Source organism: Leuciscus leuciscus (assembly GCF_965113295.1).
Source record: "Leuciscus leuciscus genome assembly, chromosome: 18".
Classification (NCBI taxonomy): Eukaryota; Metazoa; Chordata; class Actinopteri; order Cypriniformes; family Leuciscidae; genus Leuciscus; species Leuciscus leuciscus.
The window spans coordinates 19,444,269-19,462,765 of record NC_138742.1 but is presented as its reverse complement, the minus strand read 5'-3'; the positions used below and the strand labels follow the sequence as shown (position 1 = coordinate 19,462,765).

At 38.5% G+C, this 18,497-nt stretch overlaps 1 protein-coding gene across 3 annotated transcripts; it reads left to right on the top strand.

Moving 5' to 3' along the window:
* The first annotated feature begins 1,770 nt into the window (after nucleotides 1–1,770).
* On the top strand, nucleotides 1,771–18,322 carry myh7bb (myosin, heavy chain 7B, cardiac muscle, beta b). Of its 3 annotated transcripts, XM_082145501.1 has the most exons (43): nucleotides 1,771–1,905; nucleotides 2,110–2,246; nucleotides 2,632–2,735; nucleotides 3,221–3,364; nucleotides 3,525–3,681; nucleotides 3,834–3,861; nucleotides 4,078–4,174; nucleotides 4,642–4,734; nucleotides 4,823–4,886; nucleotides 4,973–5,071; nucleotides 5,201–5,304; nucleotides 5,419–5,557; nucleotides 5,640–5,758; nucleotides 5,848–5,997; nucleotides 6,684–6,854; nucleotides 6,957–7,136; nucleotides 7,428–7,560; nucleotides 7,642–7,718; nucleotides 8,087–8,174; nucleotides 8,285–8,402; nucleotides 8,719–8,842; nucleotides 8,949–9,085; nucleotides 11,107–11,362; nucleotides 11,511–11,753; nucleotides 11,847–12,023; nucleotides 12,200–12,345; nucleotides 12,456–12,546; nucleotides 12,635–13,024; nucleotides 13,159–13,285; nucleotides 13,489–13,607; nucleotides 14,156–14,352; nucleotides 14,454–14,637; nucleotides 14,746–14,911; nucleotides 15,047–15,171; nucleotides 15,275–15,390; nucleotides 15,479–15,671; nucleotides 16,108–16,311; nucleotides 16,388–16,513; nucleotides 16,667–16,837; nucleotides 16,934–17,038; nucleotides 17,127–17,222; nucleotides 17,397–17,534; nucleotides 17,804–18,322. In XM_082145501.1, exons 2-43 carry the CDS (start codon nucleotides 2,147–2,149, stop codon nucleotides 17,813–17,815), a joined length of 5,808 nt encoding a protein of 1,935 aa, XP_082001627.1. In that variant the 5' UTR covers nucleotides 1,771–1,905; nucleotides 2,110–2,146; the 3' UTR covers nucleotides 17,816–18,322. The 3 variants fall into 3 exon arrangements, with proteins under 3 accessions (XP_082001627.1, XP_082001628.1, XP_082001629.1); XM_082145502.1 differs by lacking the exons at nucleotides 1,771–1,905; nucleotides 2,110–2,246; nucleotides 2,632–2,735; nucleotides 3,221–3,364; nucleotides 4,078–4,174 and having other exon boundaries at nucleotides 3,569–3,681; XM_082145503.1 differs by lacking the exons at nucleotides 1,771–1,905; nucleotides 2,110–2,246; nucleotides 2,632–2,735; ... (1 more) ...; nucleotides 3,525–3,681; nucleotides 4,078–4,174 and having other exon boundaries at nucleotides 3,695–3,861.
* Nucleotides 18,323–18,497: the final 175 nt, after the last annotated feature.

The following is an 18,497-nucleotide window of genomic DNA, read 5'->3' as shown; positions in this document are numbered from 1 at the left end:
TTAAGTTACTGCTACATATTTTTTCATAAATTTAAAAGCACTCATTGTTTTGATTAAAATGATAAATCACACCCTTGAATAAATGTATATTTTTTATTTATAAAAACATATTGCCTCCTTAAGTAACTTCCGTATAGTTAGCAATTTTTTGTTCGTAGCTTTCTAACTATGTTTTCAAAAAGCAGTTTCCTCAACAAGGAAATTGCTGTATGAAGTAGCCTAATTCATTACGATATAATTTCTGATGTCACTTCAAAAAAATAATGTAGTTTTATTACTTATTAAATGTACTTATTAAAAAGTAAATGAATAAAAATATAATATAATATAAAAAGAATGCTTACTTTTGAACTGTTTAACAGCACTTTCAACAATCAAACATAAATGGTGACATCTGTGCACCTCTTTCAGTATTTATAGGGTTGAGAAGATAGTGTTTAATCACTGGCTGATCACTCTCAGTAATTTCTTAGGGAAACAAACCAGAGCACCGCCTCTTTAACCACAAACCCATGCCAGACAGCATGGCTATCTCTGCACGGAATGCCGGCTATTGGGAACAGGAGTTGTATTCTCTTCTATTTTCGGACTACATAGTGGGCTCTGGATTCTGCTAGAGGACACTTATCTCAGCTTTACCCCTCAAGGTCGACAGCTTCTGAGGCGCCTATTTGCTAAGGAGGATCTGATTGTATCAGTATGAACGTTATGCAGATCTTGTGTGTTATATTGAACACACCACTATGTCTTTCAACTAGTCTGTCAAATGAGGCAAAGATAGATACCCTTATACACTCACAGAAATGGACTGCACCAAGTTGACACAATTTTTTTAAATCCTCGTCTCAGAAGTTAGTTAAGTTATAGGAAGCCCTAAGTTATAGGCACAGACTGATCCCATTCCTTTCAATACCATATTTCATCCTGTCATAACACAGCTTAAGCCTACTCTTAAAAATCCCCTGATAGTTCTCTGAACTGGCCCATGTTGTATTCAATCTGGTATGCTGTTAATGTGTAAGTAATCATATTATAAATATACATTAAGTAATACAAATATAAATAAACTTAAACTCACCTAGTCTACACATAAAATTACATTTATATTTTATATTCTAATAAATGAATTGCATAAAGCCTATAGAAAATAGAAATGTAATTTTATGAGTAGGCTAAGGGTTGCCTGTCGTGCAAATTCTGCAAAACCCTATAGCCTACATATAAAATTATATTTCTATTTACTAACGTGAGAAAAAAATAAAAAATTTAAAAACAACAAATACATTTTAACTGTTTTGTCAATATACCGTCCGATACAATTCGATACAATGACGGAAGTCTCGAGAACCTTCTGTTGCTATTGTTACCACAGGTAAACTGTTCTCAAGCGTCAATTTAACTTATAATCTAACTTTTTTGTTTACAGTATTATTTTGAGAAAATTCCGTATATTTATAATAAATTTTATAAAATAAAAGTCTCCTCCTTAATGTTTTGTTTTCACTTCCATATGGGGGTTCAGGCCTCAATAAGGGTCAAAACCCTCCAAAGCCGTAGTTTTTTTGTTGTTGTTTTTTTTACTTATCATTTTTTGCCCGTAACATAATTGAAGACTTTAAAGAAATAGAGAGAGGTCGTGCATTTAACCTCTGGACAGCAGCACATTAATCACAAGCAACAACAATGTTGTTTTAAAAATAACCCCTTACAGTACGGTTCGTCAAACCTGTTTGCCTTTTGTGATCGCGCAGGGACGGACCGCACGGACGCGCAGCCAATGAGCAACTGAACACACACGGACACATGGGAATATCTGACATATCTCCCCAACTCTGACCTTGAGGGGAACAATAAAAGAGGACCAGGCCACTTCTTCCGAGGCCAACCCGTTTAGACATTACTGAGGTCAGTACTCAAATGCATGCGCTGTTTGGATAGTGCGCCGTGCCTTGTATGTGACAGTTTTGAAGAATTCGAGGTTTTTGTACACAAATACTCACCAAGATTGTGGATTAGAGATTGACTTTTTTTCAACACATGCCTATGTGAAACAAAACAAAGAAGAGAAAATCTTTTTTTTTTTCTAACAAAGTTTCTACGACGTTACAGGTGTTTGAGTGCAGGTCCGGGACCGGAAGCGTTAATCATGTCCCGCTTTATGGAATTGAGGGAATTTGGAGATGCGGCCACATTCCTGCGTAAAACCAACCTGGAACAACTCGCTGCGCAGTCCCATGCGTTTGATGGTACTGTCAGACGTCCTGTTTGTGTCCTATGTGAAAACGAGTTTTTATTTTACTATTATTGGTGCAGAATCCTATCAAAATTCAAATCATTAATTTTAAATCCTATCCAATTCTGGACGAGTTACACATTAAGATACGCATGTATTGTGCATGTGAAAACGCATAGATATCTTGACATAACACGCAACTTTGTTTATTTTAAATGTAAATAAATGCAATATATATTTATATTAGGCTATAACCTAAATTATAAATTAATGTAATAATAATAATAATAGTATTATGTTTAATTGGTGTTGCATGCATAAGAGGTTTATCTACCATGGTTTGTAATGTTACCTGTCTGGCAGTTCAATTAAGAAGTGACAAATACTTCTGTGTGCAGGGAAGAAACGTGTTTATATTCCAGATGAGAATGAAGCCTACATTGAGGTGGAGATCAAAGATACCGATGGAGACAAAGTCATGGTGGAGACCAAAGATGGAATGGTCAGTGAAGCTTAAACTGCCCTTGTTTTTTCTGTGACCACACTGCAAAAAAATGTAATCACAATTTTTGGCTTATTTTTCAGTAAGTATATCTACATTCTTACAAGAGACAATTTTTTAGAAGAAATTAGATCTTTCTTACCTCATTGGCAATTTTTTTCTCTTGTTTTAAGCAAAAAAATTGGGGGGGGGGGGGGGGGAATAGATAAAGAAACATAAATGTAATTATTTTGTTTTAGGTGTTTTCACTAGAGAATTAATTTAAAAAAAAAAATGTATTGCATTGTGTATACCAATGCTGATGTTGTCTGTGGGCTGATTTTTGTGTGTGTGTATTGTATTGTATTTATAGCAAATAGTTAAGCTTAGCAGGCCAATCTCGCATGTTTCTACAATTGTCATTCAAGTGACTACATTCATTCTGCAGTGGAAAAAGAAAATGTATCACAAGGTGGTGATTAAATTCTTTAATCTTATCCTTACAGATGTTAACAGTGAAAGAGGATGACATTCAGCAGATGAATCCCCCGAAGTTTGACATGATTGAAGACATGGCCATGCTTACGCACCTCAATGAGGCCTCTGTTCTTTTCAACATCAGACGTCGCTACAGTTACTGGATGATCTATGTGAGACACGACTTTATCATTTACTGTTTAACGGCTCTCTGTATCTAAAAGAGTTTTAAAAATAACTTGAGAATCAAGATATCTGTTTCTTCGATGTTCTTCATAGGATCATTTTAGGGTTTTTCAGTCTTCATGCGTGTTCTTTTCTGTCTGTCCACAGACATATTCAGGGCTGTTTTGTGTGACAGTTAACCCGTATAAATGGCTTCCTGTCTATTCTCCTGAAGTGGTTGCAGCGTATAAGGGAAAGCGTCGCTCAGATGTTCCGCCTCACATCTATTCCATAGCAGACAATGCCTACAATGACATGCTAAAAAGTATGGTCTGAAACATATTTCTTTTGATCTCTATTTCACACAAGGCCTTATATGTTGCATTTGTTTTGATTCTGAATAGCATTTTGGTCAAAAGATAATGCATTTCGTTCTTTATTCTTTACCATGTACTCAGTAAACTTTTTTCCTTGTAGATCGTGAAAACCAGTCAATGCTTATCACGTAAGTAACCTTCCACCACGACATTCTGTTCTACAACTATTAGGTCAGAATGATCTGCAATCCTTTTTGCTCATTATTTAATCACGAAGCGGTATAAAAAAAAATGGGTTTTTGTCATTTTGAAGAGTTTTCTTTTTTCTTTTTTCTTTTTCAATCTTTCTTCTTGGATTTAATAATGTTTCATGTATCTTTCACATGAATTTTGTCCATGCCTAGCGGAGAATCCGGTGCTGGCAAAACTGTCAACACGAAACGCGTAATTCAGTATTTTGCCATTATAGCTGCTCTCGGTGAAGCAGGGGGCAAAAAAGGAGTAAGGGCAGAAATTTCTCTGCTTCTTTTTGTCATCACCCATCCTTATCCCTTGTTTTTGTCTTCTTGTTTTTTGGGATTTTTAATCACGTCTAAATGTTTATCTATTCCTTTTGAATTCACAGACATCCTTTTAACCGATAAGGAGTGACCCTCAGAGTTTTGTTACCTGAGTTTTGTTTTCCCGTTCCAGTATGATTTTATAAACCCTTTTTATACCACTCTTTACATTGCCCATTCCCCTTTTTGCAATGTCTCTCATTTTGTCTTTTGTTTTTAACATTATAAGCTCCTTTTTCACATTTTGTCTTTTTGGAAGAAAAAAAACCTGATTTCATCTATTTTCCCCTCAATCATGACAGATAATATTTCATTTTCATTTCCATGAGTTTGTTCTGTCCTACTCATAGATATCATTTTAGTGTTCGATTATAAACTCACACATATCTCTGTTTTCAATGTAAATAGGGTACATTAGAGGATCAGATAATTGAGGCCAACCCAGCTATGGAAGCTTTTGGCAATGCAAAAACCCTGAGGAATGACAACTCATCCCGCTTTGTGAGTAAACGTCATAAAATGAGCACAACATCTCACTTTCTTTCAGTATCGTTCTCCGTTTTACTTTTTTCTCCTCTCTTTAACACAGGGTAAATTCATACGAATCCATTTTGCTCCTACAGGGAAACTTGCATCTTCTGACATTGACATCTGTAAGCTGATTTGAAAAATAATACTGTTAATAGATTATATATATTGTTATTCCTTCAAATCCTGTTCCATTTCACATTCTCTTTAGATCTTCTGGAAAAATCTAGAGTGATTTTTCAGCAAACTGGAGAGAGAAGCTACCACATCTACTACCAGATCCTCTCGCAAAGGAAACCAGAACTCCTAGGTATTCAGAGGAAACACAGACAGCATGGCTACTATTTAAGCTAAAGAACTAAGTATATATCAAGTATAGATGTTAAAATGCCAGCAGAATTCCATCCTCAGTGCACAACCTCTTTCATGTGTTATACAGACATGCTGCTGGTGTCATCAAATCCCTTTGACTACCACTTCTGCTCGCAGGGTGTTGTAACTGTTGACAACATGGACGATGGAGATGAGCTGCTTGCAACTGATGTAAGTTCTTGTATGATGGAGATCACCGTAAAGAGTTACCTAGATGCTAATTATTCCACATAAACACAGAATGACCACTCACCCATAATGCAACTTGCTTACCTTCCTCTCTAGCATGCAATGGACACCCTTGGTTTCACTCCTGAGGAGAAGTATGGCTGTTACAAGATAGTCGGTGCAATCATGCACTTTGGCAACATGAAGTTCAAAGTGCGGCAGAGAGAGGAGCAAGCAGAGGCAGATGGCACTGAAAGTAAGAGGGATTCTGTCATAAGCAAGGCCAATGTCTCAGTCAGCATCTTGGTTTGGCTAAGCGCTGTGATTTTGTTACTCAGGTGCAGACAAAGCCTCCTATCTCATGGGGATCAGTTCAGCTGACCTCATAAAAGGACTGCTTCACCCTAGAGTGAAAGTGGGCAATGAGTACATTGTCAAAGGACAGACAGTTGAACAGGTCAGTTTGGTCAGTAAATGATGAATTAGTATCCATGCTATTTAATTTCACCAAGTAGTTAGAGTATTTGTGCTTTTGTGTCATGATAGGTGACCTATGCTGTTGGTGCTTTGGCCAAAGCCACGTATGACCGCATGTTTAAATGGCTGGTGAGCAGAATCAATAAAACCCTATACACGGCCATCCCCCGTCAGTTCTTCATAGGAGTGCTGGACATAGCAGGCTTTGAGATCTTTGAGGTGAGTCAATTTCAAGTCAAATTTGAATATTTGTACATTTCTTGTATATTGCTTTGCATCACTCCTTACCACTGTCTGCACATCAGATGTGGATCTTAAAGACACAAGATACAAAATTAGGGCTGAGTAAAAATATGGATTTTCTCCATATATATGCAAATATGGAATCGCAAATTTCATTTGATTGACACAATTTTGATTCTTAAAAGCTCTTTTTTTTTACCCTGTGGAAGTGGTTCCTGCACCACGTTTCAATCATTCATTGACTCTTATGTACTGGTTCTTGGTAGTGAATCAAAAATATGCATTGCAAACAATGTAGTCCAATTCACAAACAAATTACTCTTTGAGTCAGTCTTTTTAATGATAAAGTTGATGTACTTGAAAAGCTACTTATAGTCAGTAGAATGTCTGTTGGAAACCATCAAAATAAAATGTTAGCAGATATTAAGCAGACAGTCTACTAATATTCTAATGACTTGTAGCTGACATGAAGTTGCAAAGTTACTTATAGTTAGTAGAATGAATGTCTAAAGTGGACTATAACATTAAATCACAATCAGATTGAATCGTGAACTTATTTAGAACTGATTCAGGAAATGTACACTGATACCCACCCATATACATTATTCAGCACTCATTGTACATTATTTGAAAAACTCTTTCTTTTCTGTTTCCCTGAACAGTTCAACAACTTTGAGCAAATGTGCATCAACTACACCAATGAGAAACTGCAACAGTTTTTCAACCATCACATGTTCATCCTAGAACAGGAGGAGTACAAGACTGAGGGCATAGAGTGGACTTTCATAGACTTTGGATTAGACCTGCAAGCCTGCATTGACCTCATTGAGAAGGTTGATATAGAATTACATACAACTCTGTGAAAGCATGTTTAAGTTTGTATAAGATAATACTAAGCAACTCTAGCTGTTACATCCTTCTTGTGTTGTTTGCAGCCGTTGGGTATACTGTCTATTCTGGAAGAGGAGTGCATGTTCCCTAAATCCACAGAGAGCAGCTTCAAAGCTAAACTCTACGATAATCACCTTGGCAAGTCTCCCAACTTCCTGAAACCGAGGCCAGACAAAAAACGCAAATATGACACTCACTTTGAGCTGGTGCACTACGCTGGAGTGGTGAGTGAAAATAACATCATATTCACAGACATATTTACCATAGCATACAATAATAGACTCTTTATAAGCCGCATAACTGGAGCCATTGGAATTTGTTAAGCAATTTACAGTATGCAATGCCGCCATAGAATGGCACCATTTAAGTAACAGGGATTGTCTGGAGCAAGCTGAGATTAAGTGCCTTGCTTAATGGCACAATGGTGATAGCTCAAGAGTGGCAAAGGATAAATCACTTGATCACTATAATTAACTGAACATATAATATAAATTCACATGCATGTATGTTGTCAGGTGCCGTACAACATCAATGGATGGCTTGACAAAAACAGAGATCCTCTAAATGAAACAGTGGTGGGAATCTTCCAGAGATCGTCCAACAAGTTAATGGCAATCCTCTTCGAGAACTTCATCAGCTTAGATTCAGGTGTATATTAATACAACTGATATTAAAATGATGATTCCATTGGCTAGATTGTACTGAGGTGTTTTACACGTATTGTTAAAGGTACAGAAGCAAAACCAGGGGGCAGAGAGAAGAGGAAGAAAGGTGCTTCATTCCAAACAGTGTCCCAGCTGCATAAGGTGGGTAAGAGTGAGGAGATACGGAGGAGAGATTATGTATTTTCTATAGGTAAATGTGTGATATCAAATGACGTTATATCTAAATGCACCAGAAAAGCAACTTTTCACTTCTTTAAAAATCTGCAAATGGTTAGATATTGGAAATGGTGTTGGAAAGTGAGCCAGTTAAGACTTGCAGTGATGTTTAGGTAATCTGACCCATGAACATCACTTTAAGTCTGTGCTGGCTCAGCTTTCACCAGCTGCAGATGCACAGACGCAGGTAAGATCTGACCCAGTAGTTGCAAGCATGGAGACTGTGAGCTGATTTAAAATTTGTTTCAATCTTATCATATTGCATAATGACCTTTCCTTCTATATCACTCTAGGAGAATCTAAACAAGTTGATGGCTAATTTGAGAAGCACTCAGCCTCATTTTGTGCGCTGCATTATCCCCAATGAGTCAAAGACCCCAGGTACAAAAAATCCAGTGTTGAGGATAAAACCATTTGTTATGCTATAAGATCTCCATAAACCAACCGTAAACACACCATCAGTCTTCAGTTTCTGTTCTTGTTTCTGATAGGGATGATGGAGCCATTTCTGGTTCTGCACCAGCTTCGCTGCAATGGTGTTCTTGAAGGAATCCGCATTTGCAGGAAGGGATTTCCCAACCGGATTCTCTATGCAGAGTTCAAACAGCGGTGAGTTTTTCTTCATAGGTCACACTTGTAATTAGGGGCACAAGAGACTGGATAATGCTGGAATGACAGGAAGATTATTTTAGTGAATGGTAATTAAATGAAGATTTAACACAGGTAATGCATTCTGGGGATGTAGTGTAGAGTATAATATCTATCTATCTATCTATCTATCTCTTTGATTTTCACTACTTTAATTCTACTTTCTTGTATTAAAATTTAACAATTTAAAAGCCATTCTCAAGTAAATTTTTAATGGTGCACAACCCCAATAGAAAGATGAATAAAGATATTTAACTAAACCATCATGATTTACCAGCTATCGTATCCTGAACCCTTTGGCCATCCCAGAGGACACATATGTGGACAGCAGGAAAGCTGTAGAAAAGTTGCTTGGGTCTCTGGATATCGACCACACACAGTACAAGTTTGGCCACAGCAAGGTTCATGAAATTGTTCTCTTTCACTCCTATCATGCCCACTACTGTATTTTCAGTTACTTAAAACTCATCCTAGGCTACACTGACCTGTGAATCTGTCCTCCTTCAGGTTTTCTTTAAGGCGGGACTTCTTGGCCATCTGGAGGACATGAGAGTCGAACGTCTGTCTAAGATCCTCACCTTGCTGCAGGCCTTCTGCAGGGGAAAACTCATGCAAATGGAGCGCAGAAGGATGATGAAAGAGAAGTATGTGCTATTTGGATATCCAAACCATGACAATAGTCATAAAGCATCTAAATAGCCAAACGCAAATAGTTTTGCTGTTACTCACTGACTGAAAAAGGTGTCAGATTGCAGATATTGCATCCTTAAGCCCTTTCTAAACATGTCGATAAACTGTTGAGAGTGTGTGTAGGCCTATGAGCCTGTAAATCTATGAGAGGAATGTCTGAAGTGTATGCGGACTATGTTGTGGCGTGTGTCTGGCGTGTGTCCGTTTGTTTTGTGTGTGTGTGTGTGTGTGTGTGGTCACTACAGAAAAAGCCAGTTAAACCCCCTCCACCCAAAATGGCATTTACAAAAGCAGGTGTGGAGGTGGGTCATATATCCCGCAAACAGCGCACATACCAGTTGTTGACGGTTCCTTACCAGAGTGCCCCCTCCGATCTTTAATATAAATAACCTTCTTTTGTCCAGAATGGGAATGGCTGGGAGCAGGCTGAAAACTGCTGAAATGCCATCCCAGGTGACAGGACATTAAGTCCTCTTGTTTCTTCAGAAGGGTTCAGCTTTAGATAATCAACAACCTCTGCCTGACCTTTGACTGTTCCTGATTGTGTTGCCGCTTCAGCAATGCGGAATTGATTTACTCTTTAGACATGCTCAGTATCACAGTGGGATTACTGATTTAGAACACACGAAACAATGGCGTGTGGCAGCCTGGCCCTATTTGGTGCTAGACATACTGAGCTAATTTAGAACAACAGGGGCAGGGAGTTTGAGGTGCTGGCTACAAAATGGATACGGGTTCTTTTATCCTTGGACACAAGGAGTTTTGAGAGAGTGTAAAAGGCTTCATCTTGATCCTCTTACAGTATGAATTAAAGATGTCCTGAGCCGATCTGAAGGATCGTTATTGGGGCTGATTAAGCTTTTTTTTTTATTGATCGTATTGGCTATCCTAAGCCTGATCCTTAATTTTACATCAGCTGTCACGCTGGTGCCGTGCAGTAGGTAGCGGAATGCACCCAAGTGGGTTTGCCAACCGTCATTAAAAGGAAAAGAATAAGCTCAAGTGTGTGTGCATGTACATATACATATTTATTTATTTATAAATATGTATATATATATATATATATATATATATATATATATATACATATATATATATATCATTACTTTAGTAATTGTTACATTGGAGTTACTCTAGTGATAAATGCCCCTTTTTTTTAAACTCTCTGCACAGCCCTGTATATATTGGATTGATTTGAGTGTACTTTAAGTGTGCACTAAGTACTAGGAAATTACAAGTAAAGGATCTGGACATGCTATCTGCAGATACTCGATATTCATTGACTCGGATCGTTTTGGGGGCACAAAAAACTTGTTTGGGACATTCCTAGTATGTATCTTATATTGAAACTTATTGTAATGTATTTACCCAATGTTTTGTGTAGTCCAAAATATTTCCTAGACAACTCCATATATACCAGCACCAGGCTCAATGACATTATGCTAAATTTTCATTGATCTATTTATTTAAAAATATATGTTTAACATGCAAGTCATACACACATTGACTTGAATACAACATATTTAAGCTTAAAGTTAAAAATACCAGGGTGGTAAAACTCTCTTGATATCAAGAAAATGAAGGAAAAATGCTTCATTCTAAAAACACTGTGGTGCACCCAGCATGCAGGTTAAAAGTTATGAGTGCACCCAACATACAGGTTAAAAGGTTAAAAGTTATTACATTTTTTGTAATTTTTTTTTACCTTGAAATAATCTATATATAATGATTAGGATGTACACTCACATGTACCGGTACTTAGATGTAAGGAAGATGTGTTATATTTTACTTTATGATTAAACAAGATGACATTTTGGGGATCAGTATGTTTAAACTTTTTATTTTTTAATTGTATAAAAGTTTTTAGAACCATATGAAACCAACATATAAAGAGTACATTTCTGAGAACTTGTTTTTGGGTTTAAACCCGATATACAGTATGTCACTGATCCACCATCTGATTGTATTCACTCAGGGAAGCTCTGATGGTGATTCAGTGGAACATCCGTGCCTTTTACGCAGTCAAGAACTGGCCATGGATGTGTCTGTTCTTCAAGATCAAACCCCTGCTGAGGAGCGCAGCTACAGAGAAGGAGCTGGCTACACTGAAGGAGGAGTTCCAGAAGCTAAAGGAGGCTCTTGAGAGGTCTGAGGTGAAGAGGAAGGAGTTTGAGGAGAAACAGATCTCTTTGGTGCAAGAGAAAAATGACCTCTCCTTACAACTTCAAGCGGTGAGTGCAAGGAGTGGATCATACCAATGAAACAAGAAGTTAAGATTCAGAATCACAGTTAATAGCAATCATATTTTACTTGCTTTTATGCATCAAACACTAGTCAAAGGAAAGATGGAAAGAATTCATCTTTACATTCTGACCCCAGGAGCAGGATAATCTGGCTGATGCTGAAGACCGCTGTAACCTGCTGATCAAGGCTAAGATCCAGATGGAGGCGAAAATTAAGGAGCTGATGGAGAGGCTGGAGGATGAAGAGGAGGTTAATGCCACCATCCTGGCCAAGAAACGCAAACTTGAGGATGAGTGTATTGAGCTGAAAAAAGACCTGGATGACCTGGAGATTACTTTGGCCAAGGTGGAGAAGGAAAAGCATGCCACTGAGAACAAGGTAACACTGATCCGTTCATGGATGGGGCAATGTGGTCTACGTTAGTTCCTCTAATGCACTGATTAACTACCTAGTTCTCTCTGGTTGACTCAGGTGAAAAACTTGGTGGAGGAAATGGCTACATTGGATGAATCCATCCTGAGGCTGACTAAAGAGAAGAAAGCCCTCCAGGATGCACATCAGCAGGCTCTGGAAGACCTGCAGACTGAGGAGAACAAAGTGAACATGCTGTCCAAGGCCAAGATCAAACTTGAGCAGCAGGTGGATGATGTGAGTATAAAGTGGGCTCAGTAAAACCCTGTGAGACAAACTCTGTAACAATCCAAGCTCCTTATTCACAGCACAGTGGAAATGAAAAGCTTATTAGCCTACACGACCGTGTAACCTAGCAAAATGGTTGAGTAATACATTTCTCATTGTTTATTATTATGTGTTAACCGGAACAGTTAGAGGGCTCTTTGGAGCAAGAGAAGAAAGTGCGTATGGATCTGGAGCGAGTGAAGCGAAAGCTTGAGGCCGATCTGAAGCTTTCCATGGAGTCATCCATGGATTTGGAGAACAACAAACAACAGCTAGAGGACAGACTAAAGAAGTGAGATTTTATAAGCATTACACATCGTCATATTAAATGGAAGTACTGTGCTACAAAAATGCTGTAAGATTATGTTCTCTAATGAAATCTGTACTTGGTCTTTTCTGTAGGAAAGACTTCGAAATGGTTCAGATAGGTGCAAAGATTGAAGAGGAGCAAGCCTTGGTTATTCAACTACAGAAGAAAATAAAAGAATTACAGGTAAAGTAATTATTTGGCTACTGACCGAACATTACGTGTTTGCATAATGAGTTATTAATCTAACAGTATTATGGTAAACTGTTTACAGACCCGTATAGAAGAGCTTGAGGAGGAACTTGAGGCTGAAAGAGCAGCTCGAATAAAGTCGGACAAACAACGCAGTGATGTTTCAAGGGAACTGGAAGAGCTGAGTGAACGTCTGGAGGAAGCAGGAGGTGCTACCACTGCCCAGATCGAGATGAACAAGAAGCGAGAGGCTGACTTTTTAAAGATGCGAAGAGATCTGGAAGAAGCCTCTCTGCATCATGAAACCACCATGGCCATGCTACGGAGAAAGCATGCGGACACTGTGGCTGAGATGGGGGAGCAACTGGACAACCTGCAGAGGGTTAAACAGAGGCTGGAAAAGGAAAAGGCAGAAGCCAGAATGGAGTCTGAAGATTTGGCGTCTAACCTTGAACATCTCTCCAGAGCCAAAGTAAAACATCTCAATGTGCTTAACATGGTTTCTGAGATTCATAATGCCATTATGTTACTATTCATAGAGTTTATATTATATATACAGTACCAAATGAACTGTGAGGGAATTAACAAAGAGACTGATGTTTGCAGGCCACAACAGAGAAAATGTGCAGGATGTACGAGGACCAGCTGAACGAGTCTAAAACCAAGGCGGAGGAACTCCAGAGGCAGCTAATGGATGTCACCTCTCAAAAAGCTCGTGCTCAGACAGAAAGTGGTCAGTGTCCTACACTCTGAAAAGGAATAAAGATCAGGAGCTGGAAATATATTATACATTATGATTGGAAGTATCCTATAGACAATATGATTCACATTTTTTCTTAGAAACAAGTGCCAACACTGAGATCAAATAATTTAAGGCATCAGTCACTTGGTAAAGTACCAACGGATGTTCCCTCTTTTCACTCTTACAATTATCAGCCGAGGTCAGCCGCAGACTGGAAGAGAGAGAGGTTCTGGTCATGCAACTGCAGCGAACAAAGAGTGGTCTCACCCAGACCATGGAGGAGATGAAGAAACAGCTAGAAGAAGAATGCAAAGTGAGCCTGATTTTAGATACATTGGATGCATTGTGCCATAACTATTAGGGCAGTCAATCAATTACAATTTCTAACCACAATTAATCACATATCAATGTTTGCTGAAGAAAGAGACATAAATTATTACATTATTGTGGCAGACAGGTAAATCGTTGAAAAAATTTACCCTACCGTTCAAAAGTTTGGGATCATTTTCTTTTGGAAAGAAATTAATACTTTTATTCAGTATTAAAGGATGCATTTAATTGCTCAAAAGTGACACTAAAGACTGTAGTAATGGCTGCTGAAAAATTCAGTTTAGCCATCACTGGAACATTTTTTATTTTAAATTATATTAAAATAGAAAATTGTTATTTTAAACTAAAACCATTTCACAATATTACTGTTTTTACTGTATTTGATCAAATAAATGCAGCTTTGGAGAGCATAAGAGACTTCTTAAAAAATCTTAATGACGCCAAACGTTTCACTGGTAGTGTTTATATTCAATATATTCATCTCAAGTGAATCACATTTAATATTATATTGTGTTTGTGTCTTTGTGCCAGGCAAAGAACAGTTTAGCTCATGCGGTACAGTCATCCAGGCATGATTGTGAGCTCTTGAGAGAGCAGTTTGAGGAGGAGCAGGAGGCCAAATCCGAGTTGCAGCGTGCTCTGTCTAAAGCCAATGTGGAGATTGCACAGTGGAGGACAAAGTATGAGACTGATGCCATTCAGAGGACCGATGAACTAGAGGATGCCAAGTAAGAGACCACTCTGTCATCAGCCAATGTAACATAGAGTCTTGTTCACTTATCAAAAAGAATCACTGTTTTATTTAAAATTCTGATTTATCTGTCTTCAGGAAGAAGCTGGTTGCGCGGCTCCAGAGTTCTGAGGAGGCAGTGGAAGCTTCCAATGCCAAATGTGCCTCGCTGGAAAAGACCAAGCACCGTCTGCAGACTGAGATTGAGGACTTGATGGTTGACCTGGAACGCTCTAATGCTGTGGCTGTTGTGCTGGACAAAAAGCAACGCAATTTTGATAAGGTCAGGACAAAAAAGTACATTTAAATATTTCATTTAATCAGAAGTACAGATAGGCATTGTTCTTATTCATTTTCTACTACCACCTATTTTTATTATTAATATGTCCAGGTGCTGTCTGAGTGGAGGCAGAAGTTTGAGGAGACACAGGCCGAGCTGGATGGCTCTCAGAAAGAGTCCCGCAGTCTCAGCACAGAGCTCTTTAAACTCAAAAACTCCTATGAAGAATCCCTTGACCAGCTGGAGACGATTAAAAGGGAGAACAAAAACCTGCAGGGTACAAAGACTGTACATAGACTTTAGGAAAGAATATATCTGACTGTGAAATTGCACACATTTATTTTTATCAAGAGAGTATATTTTGGTCCAGAATGTTTTTCAAAATGAGCCTTACCTGACCTTTGTTTTGCAGAGGAAATCATTGACTTGACTGATCAGATTAGTCAAGGCAACAAGACTTTCCATGAGCTTGAACAGATGAAGAAGGTTTTGGACCTTGAGAAGATTAACATTCAAGCAGCACTGGAGGAAGCTGAGGTGAGGAAGATTACCTGAGATACCAGACTATGCTCACCAACAGACATTTATAATTATGTACTTGGGTGAAAAGCTAATGTGTTGCTAACCCTGTGTGACTCAGGGCACTCTGGAGCACGAGGAGAGTAAAACCCTACGCATCCAGCTGGAACTCAGCCAGACCAGGACTGAGGTTGAAAAGAAACTTGCAGAGAGGGATGAAGAGATTGACAATCTCCGGTAAGGGACTCTTTTATATCTATAAAAAAAAAGTTAACTATTAAAGTATCACTATTTAATTAAAACACGTGACTATTTACCTATGCAGTCGAAACCATCAGAGGACTCTGGACACCATGCAGACCACTCTGGAAGCAGAAGCCAGGGCCCGTAATGAGGCAGTCAGGGTGAAGAAAAAGATGGAAGGAGATATGAATGAGATGGAGATCCATCTGAACCACGCAAACAGACAGGCTGTGGAGTCTCAAAAAATGGTGCGCAACCTACAGCTTCAAATCAAGGTGAGATGGGAGGGCTGGTTGTAGCAATATGCAGATTTAAACTACAGAGTAATCTTTAACTACAACTTTAAATAATCTCTAGGGATGCACAATATTAAGATTTTTTTATCGTATTCGTTGATATTGTATAATTGATTGTGCTCAATTCCCTATTTTAACAACTTTAATAAAACTGTTAAATGTAATCTTTAGCAAATCCCAAAATGAATATCCGTTTTCGAAATGTTGTGATGCCTAAAGCATTTAGTTTTTGAAGTTTTATTTTTAATTTACTCAAAATAGTATACATTTTAATATCAGGCTTAACATAAAAATAATTACCAGCTAATCTGTTTTGGCCAGAATCTTTATATCAGTGCATCCCTTTTAATCTGTATAACATACATTTAAGTGTGTAAAAATTCAAATGTCAACTGCAATTGTTGTGTCTTCTCAGGAACTGCAAGTAGAGTTAGATGATTATGTACATCAGTGTGAGGACCAAAAGGAGCAAGTGGCAGTCACAGAAAGGAGAAACACCCTGCTAACTGCAGAGTTGGAGGAGTTACGCGCAATGGTGGAACAAACAGACCGCATGCGTAAAGTCGCTGAGCACGAGCTTCTGGAGTCCAGTGAGAGAGTGAACCTGCTGCATGCTCAGGTATGATAAATGAATTAAACAAATGATCAATAATCAAACGTCATGATTTTACCTCACGATCCACTGATCTCTACAGAACACGGTAGTGTTGAACCACAAGAAGAAGCTCGAGGGTGATCTGTCCATGCTATCTGGGGAAGTGGACGATGCTCTGCAGGAGTGTCGCAGTGCTGAAGAGAAGGCGAAGAAGGCCATAACTGATGTGAGTTACTACTGTCCGCAAGTTTTGCGTGGCAGAAAATGTCAAAATCGCATCTAATTTTTCTGATTACAACCATAAAGCACAACTCTGAAACACTTGTTTTGAGTGTGCTGTTTTATATTGTAACTTGTAACCAAACATATCCATCATTAGGCAGCCATGATGGCGGAGGAGCTGAAGAAGGAGCAGGACACCAGCAGTCACCTGGAGAGGTTGAAGAGGAACATGGAGCAGACCATCAAAGACCTGCAGATGCGTCTGGATGAGGCGGAGCAGATTGCTCTCAAGGGAGGAAAGAAACAGATTCAGAAAATGGAAATTCGGGTGAGCAGAAAGAAAGAAAAAGTCCATTTGGTCCAGACATGAATATAACATATTTTATGGACTAATCTGTATCTGTGGGAACATTTCAATCATCAGGTGCGGGAGCTTGAGGGAGAGCTGGAGTGTGAGCAGAAGAAGAGTGGAGAGTTCCAAAAAGGATTGCGAAAATATGAGAGGCGGATTAAAGAGCTCACTTACCAGGTATTACTCACGGAGACGTGACGCAACAGAAAAACAGTGTTCCTCGTCATCTCCAGCACATCTAAAAGACTTTGTGTTCTCTGTGCAGACAGAGGAGGACAGGAAAACTCTCCTGAGGATGCAAGACCTGATTGACAAATTACAGGCAAAAGTAAAGAGCTTCAAGAGACAAGCTGAGGATGCCGTACGTATTTTCCATTCCCTTGCAATATCAACTCCTTTCATTACATAAAGATATGGTACAGTGTTGGACAGTAACAAAATATTTTACTTTGTTCATCATGTGACCTGTCAAACAATATGGCATTGTCCATTTTTTAAAGATTACAGAGCATTGTATCTCGTTGTTGTATGGCAGGAGGAGCAGGTCAACTGCAACATGACTCGGTTCAAGAAGATCCAGAATGAGCTGGATGAGGCCGAGGAGAGGGCAGATATGGCCGAATCTCAGGTCAACAAGCTGCGTGTGCGCACCCGAGAGACTCATGTTGTCAAGGTAACACAGTAAACTGATCTCAGATACTTGTATAGAAAGATCACCCAAAAATTTAACTTATGTCAGTGAATTGCCACAACAAAACTGAACCCAATTAGACAAACAAAAACAAAAAAAAAGAGAAAAGAAGAGAGAAAGTCCTACAAAATCAGAAAATTAAAATGACGGAATTTTCATTTTTGGGTGAACTGGCCCTTTAAGAATGAGTAAATGGAAGAAAAAGAAGACAATAAAAGTGAGTCATAACAAAAATACCTTTTTGTTCACAGATTGTGGAGTGAAGATGATTAAAGCAGATGATTTTTAAGAGTCGTGTAGCTTGTGACAAGTACCTTTCCTTTCTTTTTTGCTCTTTGTAATATGCTGCAAGGCACAGAGGTTTTGGAAATGTTTAATGCTTACTGAAAGTCAACTAAAACTGATCGTTTTTTTGTTGTTGTTGCAATTGCAGCCTGCAGAGATAAAATGCTGATTTTCAGATATCAAACACTAGTCTTGAAAAGTTTTTTTAAGCGGTCTATCCTTCTCGGAAGAGGCTCAGGCTGCAGAGCTCATAATTTGCAGTGTTTTGGAAAATCAGAGTGTCATTACAGTCCAGCTGAAGAACAGCTCAGGAAGACAGTTGTGTTCCTGTACCCTTCTGATTTTAAACTGGACTGAGTTGAAGTCCACAGTGTATTTGAAAAGCTATTTGGACATGATAAATAAACAGCACCTAAATGGAAATGTTTGCATGATCATGTCAAGTTGCACAGAAATTAATTTGGAATAAAAATGTTAAGAATGCGTTGCTCTTGTTTTTCTGGTCTAACTCAACCTGCATCACCAAATAATATGCCAAACCCATGCTTTCAATTTCAACAAAGTGGGATAATTGATCATTTTATTTTCTTTCTAGGGATGCAAACTGAAAGGGTGAAAGTTGAGTCTCACAGTTGTTCTCCTAGAATTTTTTCATAGCTT

Bases quoted from the DNA above. Each gene is read 5' to 3' on its own strand.
- myh7bb (XM_082145501.1), top strand. From the start codon at position 2,147: ATGTCCCGCTTTATGGAATTGAGGGAATTTGGAGATGCGGCCACATTC. The intron at 11,363-11,510 runs GTGAGTGCAAGG...TTCTGACCCCAG, and splicing joins TCTCCTTACAACTTCAAGCG to GAGCAGGATAATCTGGCTGA. The intron at 12,547-12,634 runs GTAAAGTAATTA...AACTGTTTACAG, and splicing joins AGAAAATAAAAGAATTACAG to ACCCGTATAGAAGAGCTTGA.